At 40.5% G+C, this 17,122-nt stretch overlaps 1 protein-coding gene and 2 long non-coding RNA genes across 3 annotated transcripts in view; 2 read left to right on the forward strand and 1 right to left on the reverse strand.

Annotated features, from left to right (window-relative positions):
• Nucleotides 1-17,122, forward strand: part of LOC118532186 (uncharacterized) — a 107,734-nt gene that overhangs the window by 49,041 nt on the left and 41,571 nt on the right. The window lies entirely within an intron of this gene.
• Nucleotides 1-17,122, forward strand: part of LOC144378816 (uncharacterized) — a 38,879-nt gene that overhangs the window by 20,799 nt on the left and 958 nt on the right. The gene's annotated exons all lie outside the window — the stretch shown is intronic.
• LOC118532178 (serine protease 1) lies at nt 13,326-17,117 on the reverse strand. The gene is given in 6 exon segments (XM_078059865.1): nt 13,326-13,475; nt 14,003-14,139; nt 14,649-14,925; nt 14,993-15,001; nt 15,655-15,891; nt 17,112-17,117. Coding segments are annotated over 6 exon segments (816 nt in total).

The raw sequence follows: 17,122 nt of genomic DNA on the forward strand, positions 1-17,122 counted from the left end.
TTTTATGATGAGGAAGCTGTGGTCCTCATGGAAGTTATTGGAAAAGTCAGAACTCAGAACTGAATCTCTGGATTTCCTCTGACATGTTGAACTTTATCTGAGCCCTGTGCTCCCAGAAAACAGTGACTGTTGGGGCACCTGGGTGGCTCAGTCATTGAGTGTCTGCCTTCGGCTCAGGTCATGATCCCAGAGTCCTGGGATCGAGCCCCACTTTGGGCTCCTTGCTCAGCGGGAAGCCTGCTTCTCCCTCTCCCACTCCCCCTGCTTGTGTTCCCTCTCTCACTATGTCTTTCTGTTAAAAAACCTCGGAATTTTGAAAATGAAATCTTGCCATTTGCAATGACGTGGTTGGAACTAGAGGGTATTATGCTAAGCGAAAGAAGTCAATCAGAGAAAGACAAGTATCATATGATCTCACTGATATGAGGAATTTGAGAAACAAGACAGAGGATCGTAGGGGAAGGGAGGGAAAAATGAAACAAGATGAAACCAGAGAGGGAGACAAATCATAAGAGTCTCTTAAATCAGGAAACAAACTGAGGGTTGCTGGAGAGCAGGGGGGTGGGGGGGATGTGGTGGCTGGGTGATGGACGTTGGGTAGGGTATGTGCTATGGTGAGAACTGTGAATTGTGTAAGACTGATGAATCACAGACCTGTACCCCTGAACAAATACATTATATGTTAATAAAAAAAAATCCTCAGAATTTTGTGTTCAGGGAAATGACTTACCACAAAGAACTACCCTTCCACACAGGAGTTACTAGAGACTTTGTCCACTCTTTCTCGTGGCTCCCATAAAACTCAGGATGACTCCCTTATTTACCTGTGACAAGGCCAAACACAGACCTTTCCCCTTTTATTTCCACCTGCTGAGGTGGCCAAATAGACTCTCCAACTTCCTATTCTTTGTCTCATGAATGATTAGCTAAGCTTAGAATTCTTTTTTCCCCTGAAACTGGCTAGACACAGAGAAAACTCTTTTTGTTCAGCTGACTGAGAAATCCCCTGACTTCAAAACAATTGGTTTTCTCAATGACAAATTTCCCCACCTGTAACTTGTTTCTTTCTCCCTATAGAAGTCTTAAGGCAAAACCATCCTGCTGAGACACTCTGATCCTTGGATCTGGGGTGCTCTTACTGCAATAATCAGAATAAAATCAGTCTTCTCATTTGTTCAGTTTTTGCCTTTGACTTTTATTGCTCTTCAATGCACTACACTCCTGTTTATAAGAGCCTTACATGACAACTTCTTGACTGCCTACCCACTGAAGATTTATGAGACAAATAGTGGGTTCCATCGGGGATATTGGTCTACAATTTTCTTTTAGTGTCCTTCCTTCTCTGGCTTTGGTATCACGCTCACGTTGGCTTCATACAATGAATTCGTAAGTGTTTCCTCCTCTTCAGCTTTTTGGAAGTGTCTGAGAGGGATGGGTGTTAATTCCTCTTTAGACGTTTGGTAGAAATTGCCAGTGAGGTCATCTGGCCCTGGGGTCTTCTGTGTTGGAAAGTTTTTGATTACTGAGTCAATCTGTACTCCTCACTGATCTGTTCAGATTTTCTAATTATAAAGTTCTTATGACCGTGAGTTCTAATGTCAAATAAGAAATGCTATGTAAGATGCTTATTAAATGAAATAACTGTGATTTTAGTATCTCTGTATTTTCCAGGGTTCTGGGGATGCCTTTCTTCCCCTATGTCTGAAAATTGTTGCAAAGTCCTACATAGTGGTGAAGAGCTTGGACTCTGGAGTCCAGCTTCTAGGATATGATTCCTGACTGCAAGACTTACCAGCTGTCTTATCCTGAAAAATACAGTTGACGTCTTAAGCTTCATGTAGGGAGGAATATTAATACCTATTTCATAGGATAGTTGTGAGGATTGAATATTACTTAAAAGCATGTAAGAATGGTATGACACATTTTAGGATTGTTTGTTCCAGTACTTTGAAAAATGTCATTGGAATTTTGATCAGGATGGCATTGAAGGTACAGATTGCTCTGGGCAGCATAAACATTTTAACAATGTTTATTCTTCCGATCCATGAGCATGGAATGTTTTTTCATCTTTTTGTGTCTTCTTTCATTTCTTTCATGGGTGTTCTGTAATTCCTAGAGTATAGATCTTTTACCTCTTTTGTTAGGTTTATTCCGAGGATCTTATGGTTTTTGGTGCTATTGTAAATGGAATCATTTCTCTAATTTCTCTTTCTACAGTTGCATTGTTAGTGTATAAGAAAGCAACTGATTTCTGTGCATTGATTTTTGTATCCTGCCACAATGCTGAATTGCTGTATGAATTCTAGTAATTTGGGGGTGGAGTCTGAAGTTTTCCACATAAAGTATCAAGTCATCTGCAAAAAGAGAGAGTTTGACTTCTTCTTTGCCAATTTGAATACCTTTTATTTCTTTTTGTTGTCTAATTGCTGTTGCTAGGACTTCTAGTACTATGTTGAACAATAGTGGCGAGAGTGGGCATCCTTGACGTGTTCCTGATCTTAAGGGAAAAGCTCTCAGCTTTTCCCCATTGAGGATGATATTCGCTGTGGGTTTTTCATAGATGGATTTGTATGGAATCAGAAAAGACCCCGAATCACCAAGGAAATGTTGAAAAAGAAAAACAAAGCTGGGGGCATCACGTTGCCCGATTTCAAGCTATATTACTAAGCAGTGATCACCAAGACAGCATGGTACTGGCACAAAAACAGACATATAGACCAATGAAACAGAATAGAGAGCCCAGATATGGACCCTCAACTCTATGGTCAAATAATCTTCGACAAAGCAGGAAAAAATATGCAATGGAAAAAAGACACTCTCTTCAATAAATGGTGCTGGGAAAATTGGACAGCCACATGCAGAAGAATGAAACTCAACCATTCTCTAATACCATACACAAAGATAAACTCAAAATGGATGAAAAACCTCAATGTGAGACAGGAATCCATCAAAATCCTAGAGGAGAACATAGGCAGTAACCTCTTTGACATCGGCCACAGCAACTTCTTTCAAGATACATCTCCAAAGGCTAGTGAAACGAAAGCAAAAATGAACTTTTGGGACTTCATCAAGATAAACAGCTTCTGCACAGCAAAGGAAACAGTCAACAAAACAAAGAGGCAACCCACAGAATGGGAGAAGATATTTGCAAATGACACTACAGATAAAGGGCTGGTATCCAAGATCTATAAAGAACTTCTCAAACTCAACACCCAAAAAACAAATAATCAAGTCCATAAATGGGCAGAAGACATGAACAGACACTTCTCCAAAGAAGACATACAAATGGCTAACAGACACGTGAGAAAATGTTCATCATCATTAGCCATCAGGGAAATTCAAATCAAAACCACATTGAGATACCACCTTACACCAGTTAGAATGGCAAAAATTGACAAGGCAAGAAACAACAAATGTTGGAGAGGTTGTGGAGAAAGGGGAACCCTCTTACACTGTTGGTGGGAATGCAAGGTGGTACAGCCACTTTGGAAAACAGTGTGGAGGTGCCTCAAAAAATTAAAAATAGAGCTACCCTATGACCTAGGAATTGCACTCCTGGGTATTTACCCCAAAGACACAGATGTAGTGAAAAGAAGGGCCATATGCACCCCAATGTTCATAGCAGCAATGTCCGCAAGCCAAACTGTGGAGAGAGCCTAGATGCCCTTCAACAGATGAATGGATAAAGAAGATGTGGTCCATATATACAATGAAATATTACTCAGCCATCAGAAAGGATGAATACCCAACTTTTACATCAACATGGATGGGACTGGAGGAGATTATGCTAAGTGAAATAAGTCAAGCAGAGAAAGTCGATCATCATATGGTTTCACTTATTTGTGGAACATAAGGAATAGCATGGAGGACATTAAGAGAAGGAAAGGAAAAATGAAGGGCGGGAAATCGGAGGGAGAGATGAACCATGAGAGACTATGGACTCTGAGAAACAAACTGAGGGTTTTAGAGGGGAGAGGGGGTGCTGGGATGGGTTAGCCTGGTGGTGGGTATTAAGGAGGGCATGTACTGCATGGAGCACTGGGTGTTATACAAAAACAATGAATCGTGGATCACTACATCAAAAACTAATGATGTATTGTATGGTGACTAACATAACATAATAAAATAAAATTTAAAAAAAGAATGGTGTGACACATTGAAAAAGCTTAATAAGTACTGGTTGTGATGATGATGGTGATGATGGTGATGATGATGATGATGATTATATTTTTCACCTCCGCAGCAATGAGGAATGAATCCTGAATACTAAGAAGGAATAAACCTTCAATATGTCTCTGGTTCACAGAATTGTGTATTGTGGCTCAGCACTGTCCTGGGGCACACCGCTCCTAAAGTCAGGGATTGGCGATTATTGAACACCATGGGCATCTGGAGCACCGGGTGTCCCCAGTCTAATACAGCTCTCTCCACCAAAATAAATTAATATCCCCTTTCGTTGTAAATATGTTTCACTTGTGATACCCAGTGACAAATGTGAGACTCTGAACAGATGTGGGAGGATGAGGGTGGAGCTGGTCAGTAATCCCAGCCTGCCCTATCTGCACTCATTCTCAGCTGGCTTCCTTCTCGGGCATGAATGTGGGTGAAGAGTCTTTTTAGGGTGGTAAGGGCTGCCCCTAAGTTCTGTGAAGTAAACAGCCTGGGGATTTCACCAAAAACAAACAATATTTCTGCTCTGTAAAATCTATTACATGTTTATTGAGAACAATATGGGGAAAGAAACAATAGAAATATGAAACAACAATAAAAACTCACTAATTATAACTCCATTTAGCGTTGTCCACTGTTAGCACACCTGCACTGCAATACTTTTGGCTCTGCCCATTCTCTATAATTTTCCCTCAACAAAAAAAGTCAATAATTTTTTGACTTTTTTTTAAGTGCAAGCAGTTTTAGGTTCACAACGAAATTGAGAGGAAGGTACAGAGATTTCCCATATACCCTGTGCCCTCCCCAGTGCATAGCCTCCCCCATCAGCAGCATCCCCACCAGAATGGTCCATTTGTTACAATGGATGAGCCTCCACTGACACACTATTACCCCTCAAAGTCCATAGTTTACCGCAGGTTCACTCTTCTTGCCGTTGTATAGTCCGTAGGTTTGGACAAATGTATAATGAATGACAGGTATCATTAGAGTATCATACAGAGTATTTTCACTGACCTAAAAGTCCTCCGGGTTCTGCCTATTCATCCCTTCCCTGACTTCCAACCCTTGAAAACCACTGTTATTTTTATTGATGCCATGGTTTTGCCTTTTCTAAAATGTCCTATCTTTGGAATCACATAATATGTAGCCTTTTCAGTTCGCTTCTGTCCCTTTGTGTTATGCATTTAAATTTCCTCCATGTCTTTTTGTTACTTGATAGCTAGTGTTTTTGGCACTGAATCATATTCCATTGTCTGGATGTCCCACAGTTTATTTATCAATACACTTATGAAAGAACATCTTTGTTGCTTCCAAGGTTTTTTTTTAATTTTAATTTTTTTTATATTTTATTTAAATTCAGTTAGCCAACATATAGTACATCATTAGTTTTTTATGTAGTGTTCAATGATTCATTAGTTGCGTATAACACCCAGTGCTCATCATATCACGTGCCCTCCTTAATGCCCATCCCCCAGTTACCCCATCCACCCACCCCACCTCCCTTTCTTTAACCCTCAGTTTGTTTCCCAGAGTCAAGAGTCTCTCATCATTTGTCTCCCTGTCTGATTTCTTCCCAGTTTTCTCTTCCTTCCCCTATGATCCGCTGTGTTATTCTTTATATTCTACATATGAGTGAAATCATATGATAATTATCTTTCTCTGATTGATTTATTTCACTTAGCATTATACCCTCCAGTTCCATCCATGTTGATGTAAATGGTAGGTATTCATCCTTTCTGATGGCTGAGTAATATTCCATTGTATATATAAACCACATCTTCTTTATCCATTCATCTGTTGAAGTACATCTCAGCTCCTTCCACAGTTTGGCTATCGTGGACATTGCTGCTATGAACAATGGGGTGCAGTTTTCCCTTCTCTTCATTACATCTGTATCTATAGGATAAATACACAGTAGTGTAATTGTTGGGTAGTAAGGTAGCTCTATTTTTAACTTCTTGAGGAAACTCCATACTGTTTTCCAGAGTGGCTGTACCAGCTTCCAAGTTTTGTTTTGTTTGTATTTTTTTTTGAAAAATGTTTAATAACAGGTATCAATCATTATGGTATCATATAGAGTACTTTCACTGACTGAAAAATCCTTTGTGCTCTGCCTCCCTCCTCCTTAACCCCTGTCAATCACTAATTTATTACTCTGTCCATAGTTTGGCCTTTTCCAGAATGTCACATAGTTGGAATTATATAGTATGTAGCCATTTCAAATTGGGTTCTTTCACTTAGTAATATGCATTTAGGTTTCTTCCTTGTCTTTTCATGACTTGATAGCTCATTTCTTTTTAATGCCGGATAATATTATGTTGTCTGGATGTATCACCTATTGAAGGACACCTAAACAGCTTCCAAGCTTGGGCAATTAAGAATAAAGCTGCTATAAGCATCCGTGTACAGGCTTTTAGTTTTGACAATTACAAATAAAGTTGCTATAAACATCCATATGCAACTTTGTGTGTGGAGATAAGTATCCATCTCGATTGTTGGATCCTATGGTAAGACGATGCTTAGGCAGATACCGTAGCTGAGATGGGGTACAAACAGATGATGATTAGACGGAGTTATTCAGAATAAATGAGTACTCTAAGGCTAAATAAAAACTTTTGTATTTGCATCCACTCAATGAGACAGAACTTCTTAATTAACTTTTAAAAGTAAAACTAAAATAATACTAAGACAGTAAGTAAATATCTTTATTTTTTAAACAACTTTGAAAATTGTATTTCAATACCAAAATCACTTGCCATAAAAGATGAATGATGAGTATATTTTGAATTAAATAAGATTTCTAGGGTAAAAGAGGCTTCTATTTATCTTATTAAAGCAAATTTTCTCAGATAAATTCATCTTGAGCATATGCTAAAATTCTTTGCTTGTTAGTGGAAAAAATAACAAGTGGATTATGGTGTATAACAATACGAAATAAACTTCTACCAAGGCTATCTATCCTATATGAGAAAAAATATTTACACAAGGAGCTAAGCTTCTATTGGCAGGTATTGCTTTACTTTACATAGCTATGAAAGGTCATAACCATGAGGTTGACAGTTGAGAGTCATCTTAAAATTTTCAGGAGCAAGTGGTAAGTAAAGTTAAGTTCATTTGTTACTGTGATCAGACATAGTAAGAAAAAATGACTTTTGGCTCAAAGCAGTTTTTCCTAATCTCAGATTGCTACCTCTTTACATATTTCCTTATTTTTGTGCCAAGATACCATGTCTTCCTGGAACTTACTGAATTATGAATTAGGTATTTATTTGTACTAAATATATTTTGGTGAGAGATAGCTCTTTGGACTCTACGAAGTGGCTTTTTATTTTAACGTGTAGTATGTTTTCATAGGTCTTTTTTAAAAGAAAAAAGATTTATTTATTTATTTTAGAGTGAGAGAGAGAGCATGAGAGTGGGGAGGGGCATAGGGAGTGGGGGAGAGAGAATCCTCAAGTAGACTCCCCACTAAGCCCAAGGCAGGGCTCTGTCACAGGACCCTGAGATCGTGACCTGAGCCAAAATCAAGCTGGCCACTTAACCACTGAGCCACCTGGGATCCCCTGTTTTCATAGGTCTTTTATGTGTTTCTCTGATTACACAGTTGACCCTTGAACAACATGAGTTTGAACTGCATGGGTTCACTTATTTGTGGACTTCTTACAGTACAGAACTGAAAATGCATTTTCTCTTCCTTATGATTTTCTTAATAACACTTTTTCTCTACTTTACTTTATTGTAAGAATATAGTATGTAGTACATAGAACATATGAAATAATATGTTAATCAACTGTATGTTATCAGTATGGCTTCTGGCCAACAGTAGGCTACTAGTAGTTAAGTTTTGGGGGAGTCATAAGTTATACAAGAATTTTTTACTATGAGGGGTGTTGGTGCCCCAACCCTCACATTGTTCAAAGGTCCACTGTACTTAGAAGTAGGTCTATGCTTCCTCACTGATACGAGGAATTCTTAATCTCAGGAGACAAACTGAGGGTTGCTGGAGTGGGGGGTGGGGTGGGAGGGATGGGGTGACTGGATGATAGACACTGGGGAGGGTATGTGCTCTGGTAAGCGCTGTGAATTGTGCAAGACTGTTGAAGCTCAGATATGTACCTCTGAAACAAATAATGCAATATATAGTAAGAAAAAAAAAAGAAGAAGATAGCAGGAGGGGAAGAATGAAGGGGTGAAATCAGAGGGGGAGACGAACCATGAGAGATGATGGACTCTGAAAAACAAACTGAGGGTTCTAGAGGGGAGGGGGGTGGGAGAATGGGTTAGCCTGGTGATGGGTATTAAGGAGGGCACATTCTCGGGGCGCCTGGGTGGCTCAGTTGGTTAAGCGACTGCCTTCGGCTCAGGTCATGATCCTGGAGTCCCTGGATCGAGTCCCGCATCGGGCTCCCTGCTTGGCAGGGAGCCTGCTTCTCCCTCTGACCCTCCCCCCTCTCATGTGCTCTCTCTCTCTCATTCTGTCTCAAATAAATAAATAAAATCTTTAAAAAAAAAAAAGGAGGGCACATTCTGCATGGAGCACTGGGTGTTAGGCACAAACAATGAATCATGGAACACTACATCTAAAACTAATAATGTAATGTATGGTGATTGACATAACAATTAAAAATTAAAAAAAAAAAAGAAGTAGGTCTATGCTTTCCAGTCACTCACACCTTTATCCAGTTTGCTTTTTTGCAGCATTTGCATGGATCAGCATTACATTCCACAGTCTCTATTTATTTGTTTTCTATTTACCAAGTGAAAATATATATACCGTGAGGGTAGGGTTTTGACTGTTTTGTTCTGCTGTATCTTCAGTGCATAAAACAGGGTCGGCACATTGTAGGTCTTCAGTAAGTATTCATTGAGTAAGTGGTTGAATATATGAATAGAAGAGTTCCATTGTTTCCACTGAGGGACACGCCAGGTTTATTTAATCAATCATCTATTAAATGGATATTTGAGTTGTTTCTGGATTTTCAGGATTTCATAGATAATATATCGATAAGCACCCTAGATTACTCTAGTAGAGACTGTGGCTGCCTCCTTAACATCCACTCCTCCTTCTCTTGGTGACTACCCTTATAACTACTCAGTTAACCAAACATATACCAAGTAGGCCAGATTTCTTGCAGAATGAAAAGTCCACCCCTTGCTCTGACGCTACACCATGTCGCTTCATTGTAAATTAATCAGCATAATCCCATTTGATTGTTGTCTCAGGGTTGTGCAAGTGACCAAATTCAGCTAAAGACACACAGTATGATGTCTGCCAGGGGCATCTGGGAAAGAAGCTTTCTAGATCTACTGGGAGCAACTTTGTTTGTTTCTCTCCCTGGATACAGAAGAGGGAGAATCGGGCCCCGAGGGCCATTTTGATCACAAGGCTTTATCCCTAGGATAAACTGACAGTAACGACAGGAAATGACAGAAATGCACAGGGCAGAGCCCAGAATAAGTTGGGTCCTTGACATTTTTGCATTGCTGAATCAAAACAACCTCGAAGCCTTCCCCATTTCTAAGCTTCCACTGGTGCATTTTTAAAGACCAAATGAGTTGGATATTCTATTCCTTGCAACCGAATGACTTCTAAATGGTACATTCCCATTTATACTTGGTTTTTGTTTTTATATCCATGTTTTAATAGGATAGAGTTCTAGAAGTGAAGTTGCTGGGTCAAAGAGTATACCGATTTTACATTTTAATATAAATTTACAAATTACAAGGAGTCAGATTTTAAAAAGACAAGAGAGAGAAAGTGACAAAAGAGGTTGAAAAGAGTCTATTGAATGGTATCAAGAAATAGGATTTGTTTGTTTTTTTCATACTTCTCTTTGGGCCTGCCCTGATCTCTCATCTTTTATCTATCTCACTTAGCCTGTCGGATCTCTGAATCTGCACTCTACTTGTACTGAGGTGGGTAGGTGTATATTGGTGGTGGTGATGGAGTGGAACAGAAGGCATTTCAGAGGAAACAGGAGAATCTTTAAGCTCATTTGCTTCTGGAGAGAAGCCTGAGATGTTTAGTTAGGGTAGATCTAAAGCTACAGATTTTAACAAAGAGGAGTTATATATGAAAGTAATTTAGGCTCTATGCAAACATAAAAGCAACTCAATGAGAACTATGGAAATAAGACAGGACAGCTTAGTTATGACCAAATAGTTAAGAGCCTTGAATGCAAGGCCAAGGAATTTGGGCTCCATCCTGGAGGCATTGACAAGGCGATATTAAGGGCTCAGGACTGCTCCCTATGCATGTGCCATCCAGAGTTACAGAGGAATAGAAATTTGGTAATGGGGTGTGTACCTTGCCATACTTTCCTCTTCCAAGATACCCGGTATGGACTGCATGTTTGTGTCCTCCCCACCAAATGTATGTGCTCAAACCCTAATCCACAGTGGGATGGTATTAGGAGGTAGGGCCTTTACAAGGTTTAGATAAGGTCATAAAGGTGGAGCCCCTGTGATGGGATTAGTGTCCTTGTAAGAAGAGACTAGAGCCCTCTCTCTGCCATGTGAGGACACAGTGAGAAGGCCACTGTCTACAAGCCGGGAAGTGGGCTCCCACTATTTCCATGGCACATTGGACTTCCCAGCCTTCTGAACCATGAGAAATTAGTTTGTGGTTTAAGCCACCTAGGCTATGGCATTTTTGTTATAGCAGTCTAAACTAAGACAATATCCCCTTTTCACCTTATTCCTGAGGTTGTGAACCTTTCCCCCTTTCAAACCTCCTCCACCTGCTCCAGTGTTTCCATGCTCAGATCCCATGATATTCTTCCTGGATCTACACCGGATATGCATAGGAATCATGTGTTGGGACCTGTACTCCAAACGAACTCTGTAGACAAATCTTCTATGAACTGGATGTAATAGATCTATTTTTACAAATGTACGTGCATTTGCGCTTTCTTTTTCTTCAAGTTCAAAATACTACATTATTTGGACTGGGCTTTGGGGGACTGCTGGTGGAAGAGGGGCACAGATTGCCTGCAGACATCATGGCTGCTATAGCAATAAAAGCCCAGTGGGAAAACAAGAAAGATCTCAGAGAAGGGGAACATATAAGTCGGTAAAACCTTGGAGAATGCAGGACATCAGTGATTTGTAAAAATTTCTCCACCTGGTGGTTTCCCCATCTAGCCTCACAGAGTTTCAGATAGATTAGAGCACAGAAGCAGCCCTGGTGTCCCAGCAGCGGCAATGCATCGGGGATCAAGACAGCTGGAGCTTGGTCTCCACCTGACTATGAGCTTGTCGAGAGACTTTGGGCAGTTGATTTTCACATTCTGCACCTTGGTGTCATCATCTGTTCAAAAATGTGATGGTTCTTTTCAACAAATGGTTTTGGGAAAATTGGACAGCCACATGCAGAAGAATGAAACTGGACCATTTCCTTACACCACACACAAAAATAGACTCAAAATGGTTGAAAGACCTAAATGTGAGACAGGAATCCATCAAAATCCTAAAGGAGAACCCAGGCAGCAACCTCTTCGACCTCAGCCGCAGCAATTTCTTCCTAGAAACATCGCCAAAGGCAAGGGAAGCAAGGGCAAAAATGAACTATTGGGACTTCATCGAGATAAAAAGCTTTTGCACAGCAGAAGAAACGGTCAACAAAACCAAAAGACAACCGACAGAATGGGAGAAGATATTTGCAAATGACATATCAGATAAAGGGCTAGTATCCAAAATCTATAAAGAACTTACCAAACTCAACACCCAAAGAACAAAGAATCCAATCAAGAAATGGGCAGAACAGACATTTTTCCAAAGAAGACATCCAAACGGCCAACAGACACATGAAAAAGTGCTCAACATCGCTCGGCATCAGGGAAATCCAAATCAAAACCTCAATGAGATACCACCTCACACCAGTCAGAATGGCTAAAATTAACAAGTCAGGAAATGACAGATGTTGGCGGGGATGCGGAGAAAGGGGAACCCTCCTACACTGTTGGTGGGAATGCAAGCTGGTGCAGCCACTCTGAAAAACAGTATGGAGGTTCCTCAAAAAGTTGAAAATAGAGCTACCATACGATTTAGCAATTGCACTACTGGGTATTTACCCCAAAGATACAAATGTAGGGATCCGAAGGGGTACGTGCACCCCGATGTTTATAGCAGCAATGTCCACAATAGCCAAACTGTGGAAAGAGCCAAGATGTCCATTGACAGATGAATGGATAAAGAAGAAGTGGTATATATATATAATGGAATATTATTCAGCCATCAAAAGGAATGAGATCTTGCCATTTGCAACGACATGGATGGAACTGGAGGGTATTATGCTGAGCGAAATAAGTCAAACAGAGAAAGACATGTATCATATGACCTCACTGATACGAGGAATTCTTAATCTCAGGAAACAAACTGAGGGTTGCTGGAGTGGGGGGTGGGGTGGGAGGGATGGGGTGACTGGGTGATGGACACTGGGGAGGGTATGTGCTCTGGTAAGCACTGTGAATTGTGCAAGGCTGTTGAAGCTCAGATATGTACCTCTGAAACAAATAATGCAATATATGTTAAGAAAAAAAAAAAAGAAGATAGCAGGAGGGGAAGAATGAAGGGGGGGAAATCGGAGGGGGAGACAAACCATGAGAGACGATGGACTCTGAAAAACAAACTGAGGGTTCTAGAGGGGAGGGGGGTGAGAGGATGGGTTAGCCTGGTGATGGGTATTAAAGAGGGCAGGTTCTGCATGGAGCACTGGGTGTTATGCACAAACAATGAATCATGGAACACTACATCTAAAACTAATGATGTAATGTATGGTGATTAACATAACAATAAAAAATTTTTTAAAAATGTGATGGTATCAGTGACCTCTAAGCTTATCCATGCTTATATCCTCAGTGGACCACACAGAGCCTAGCAGATAGTAGTTGATCAGTAAATTCATTTCGAGCAGGCTGAATGAATCATGACATAACCTCTCCATTTCTATCTTTGTGTAATTGTTCAATTCTATGTACACCCTCTTACTCAGAAGCCGGGTTGAAGAGAAAGTTCATAATACTAAGTAAGGACAGTTCTTGGACACATGCGATGTGAAACAAAATGTTTTTATTTTAGCTACTGTTTTTAGGTATGGTTGGAAGGTGAAGTTGACCAACAGATTGGTGCTTAGATCGGTACAAATGCTTACATGCTTAGTTCTTAGCGATGGTCTCCCGAATCCAGCTCACATAGTTGCAGACTTTGGTGTAGACACCAGGTTTGCCCTTTAGAGCACAGCCAATACCCCAGGAGACAATGCCCTGGAGCTCTCTGTTGCAGACCACAGGGCCACCAGAGTCACCCTGCACAAGAGGGAAGAGACAGTAAGAACTCTCAACTATGCCAAGATGGGAGAAAGGCAAAACCCTGTTTCTCCATTACTCTGGGTCCGTTTTCCCAGGTAGCTGATTCTCTAGGAAGCACCTTCCCTTCCCCTAGCAATCCAATTCTCAATCTCTGACAGCATGCCTCTCCTTCCTCCTCCCTCCTTCTAGCTCCTGCTCTTTTCTTAGTTGTAGGCATGCAGGGCCAAGAAGAGGTGAGGACTGGTGAGTGCAGTGCTGTCCAGCTAGCCCTGCTTTTTTTCAGAAAGCTTCCTTCTACAATATACCTCTTCAGCAGGGTGCCTTACGCACACCATCTTCTGTGTATCTTTTTACCCTTAGCCCTAGCCATTAATATCTCAAAAAGAAAATTTATCACTGATCTCAAATCTCTCCGTGGTCCCTTATAATCCGTCCCAGAGACAGCTTTTCAATCTGTGTTTTGGGAAAGGGAACTATAGTGGAAGGGCATGAAGTTCCGCTGAAACGAGTACAAAGAAACTGACCTGGCAGGAGTCCTTTCCACCCTTCAGGGAGCCCAGACACATCATGTTGCTGGTGATCTTGCCAGGGTAGGCATTGCGGCAAGTGCTGTCAGAGAGGATGGGTACTTGAAGACACTGCAGAAGATCAGGATAGTTTTCTGTTGGATGCAGGAGTAAAAATAGAAGAATATTACCTACAGGATTCCTGGAGATTTCTTTCCCAATCTTCCCCCCTCTTTCCTTACTCTCTCAGGTTACCAGTAACTTTTATTTTGGAAGAACAACTTTTATCTGGAAAGTCTTGCCAACAGTTTTAATCAACAAGTTGTTTTCTCTGACTTTATCAGTGACTACAGATCTCAAATCTAGACTATTTCTCAAGCAGGTCTCTACTTTAGGCAGTATCAAATCCCTCTGTTCTGTTTACCTCCTCAGTTTCTACTTCTTTGCAAATCACTAATCACACTTCAGTTGAATATCTGCCATCTTTATCATAGCTCATTTTTGTTGTGTTTTCCAGCAAAGGGATCTTCCTAAGACTCCATATGTCTACAAACTATCCTCTAGGAATCTTGCCTTGAGTGACAATTTGGACTAACTGACCCTCGACATGTCTTTCCCTTCTAGGATTTCCAGAGTTGGTGCTTTTGTTCCCTGTGACACTTACCCCCAACGCTCTGCGTATTCCCCCAGCCAGAGATGAGGCACTGGGTACCAGCAGCCGCACAGGATTTTGGCAGAGAGACAGCAGACACTCGAGAGTTGAGGGTGGCAGGCGAACTCAGTTTAATTAGCATGATGTCATTATCCAAAGTGTTTGTGTTGTATTTAGGGTGGCGGATGACCTTGGCTGAATTGATGAATTGCTCAGCACCCTCAGAGACTGCGATGTTGTGTTCTCCCAGACGCACCTGGATTCGGCTGGATTAAAGGATATGAAGTTCCTTAAGGACCAACTTCAGCTTTTCCCCTTTCCCAGTTTACCCCAGTCATGACCACCAGCATGAACACCATCCCCTGCTAGCATTTCCACACATAGGAAATTGTGCACTTAAGGGAGCCCTACCAAATATGGTGCAGGTAAGAGTAACTCTTAGGTGGGTGTCCCTACCAGTATAGACTTACAGCCCACCATCATGTTAGAAAGTTATTTCCCATGACTAAGTGATGCCAATAAAAAGATGGGAGGTGAAACAGGAATTGGTGGTGACTATTCAGCACCTGTTACTCCTCCTCTGGTTGGGATTACCGATTACTGTAGGGAGATGTGGCAGGAATCAGAGACATGAAAGAATTTTAAGGGGGCAGAATGAATTGTGCTTATTTTTAATGTTTTACTGAAAGCTTCATATGGGTTATTACCACCATATGCCATTTTTTCCTGGTTGAGCTATCATGATTAGGACTATTTATTGATAATGCTCTTAAGCTGGTTCTAAGTATACTTCATCACTCACTAGCTCCCCTCCCATGTCTTTGGTACCATCATTTGGAAGGACATCAAGGAACTCTAAGTTTACCTTTCCATGTAAACTTCCCTCAATGCATCATTCAGTGCCTGGGGGGAATGATGAGGCTCCTAGAATCTGAATGCTTGCCCCTCAAGCATAGCTGTGTAGTTTGCCCTGGATTTTTCTTTTGCAGGGCTGGGGCATGAGTTGATCTGAGAGAACAGGGATGTGAGGACTGGTTACTTACGACTTGTAGCAGTGAGCTGCAGACACCACCCACTGGGAATTGATCAGGGAGCCGCCACAAAAATGGTAGCCTGAGTTCAGGGACACCTGATAGGGCAGGGAATTCTTCTGACAGGTGTAGCCCCCAACGATCTTGTCATCATCATCAATGGGGAAAGCAACTGACAAGGAAAAGTTGGAAACAATCAGTTAAACAGATCCATCTTGGAATTTCTACTTACCACAAGGTTTTTCCAGATTAACCAGAAAAAAGTAGATAATGTTTTCCTCTCACACATAATCAGGAAATGGTGATAACATAATTTTTACATGATTTTTTCCAAAATCTTATTATTCAATACTTTTAACACATACTCTTATACTATTATAAGTATCTAATTTTTTAATTTATGCTTTAAATTTGATAAATATACCATTTGAAACATATGCAACACACACACACGCACACACACACCTCAGTCAGAGACTCTTTATGTAATAAATGCCATGAACATTACTCTCTAAGGGTATAAAGAATACTTTTGTACAAAACCTTGCTCAGCAGACATGCAAATAGGTGTTCAGTAAAGCTCTGCAGTAACCATGCTTATGTTTATTTATGGTAGTTGGTATAGGTTAGATATCCCAATGAAGGAACAGAAAGGAAGCTTTTACTAGCCACCTAAGAATGGTCCAGCCTAGAAGGAATTGGGAGTGTTGTACTCTTGTTCCCCCAATTTCTCTTTTAGTTCCTGCCTAAAATTTTCATGACATAATTTAATAGAATAGTATGTGGTTTCCTTTCCAACATTACCCCTTATCTCAGTTATCTTTCCAACATTTTAAAATTTATTCAGCATTCTGAAGTTTGCCCACTGATTTATTAAGATTTCTAGGGCTCTCAAAGTCAGTGATTGTTTATATGTACCCTATTGTTCAAATATTTTAAAGTAATTTTGGGAAAGACATTTTCAGATGTATAGACTAAGTTATTGAATTTATACCCGTCTAATTGGGGAGAGTTTAATCGTAAGATTTGTATAAAATTTGGTAGTATAAAAGACAGAAATAGACATTTTTCTTTCCTTTGATGATTAAATGATATGTTATTTAACACCAGAGAGATTTCACTAGCAAAGACGTTGTAAAACCCAGCCCATGGCTTTTTTTCATGAGAAATGAAGTACCTTCACCTGTTAAGATCCTGTGAAGATGCCTGTCGGTGCAGAGGAGACACGGGCTGTGACCCTCATAGCCTCTTCAATGAGCCCAGACTAGTCACTAGTCCCAATTTTAACTCTCAATTATTAATTCCAAGTGCTTAGAAAGGTCAAAACAGCATTTCCCTAATGTTAACTATCCTTTCCTTTTCTCTCTTTTTCCATAGATTTTACCTTGAAGTTCAGGGTAATTTCTGTCTCTTTATACTTTCTAGGCTAATTACTCTTACTCACTATCATCTTTC

Source organism: Halichoerus grypus, chromosome 12 (genome assembly GCF_964656455.1).
Source record: "Halichoerus grypus chromosome 12, mHalGry1.hap1.1, whole genome shotgun sequence".
Lineage (NCBI taxonomy): Eukaryota > Metazoa > Chordata > Mammalia > Carnivora > Phocidae > Halichoerus > Halichoerus grypus.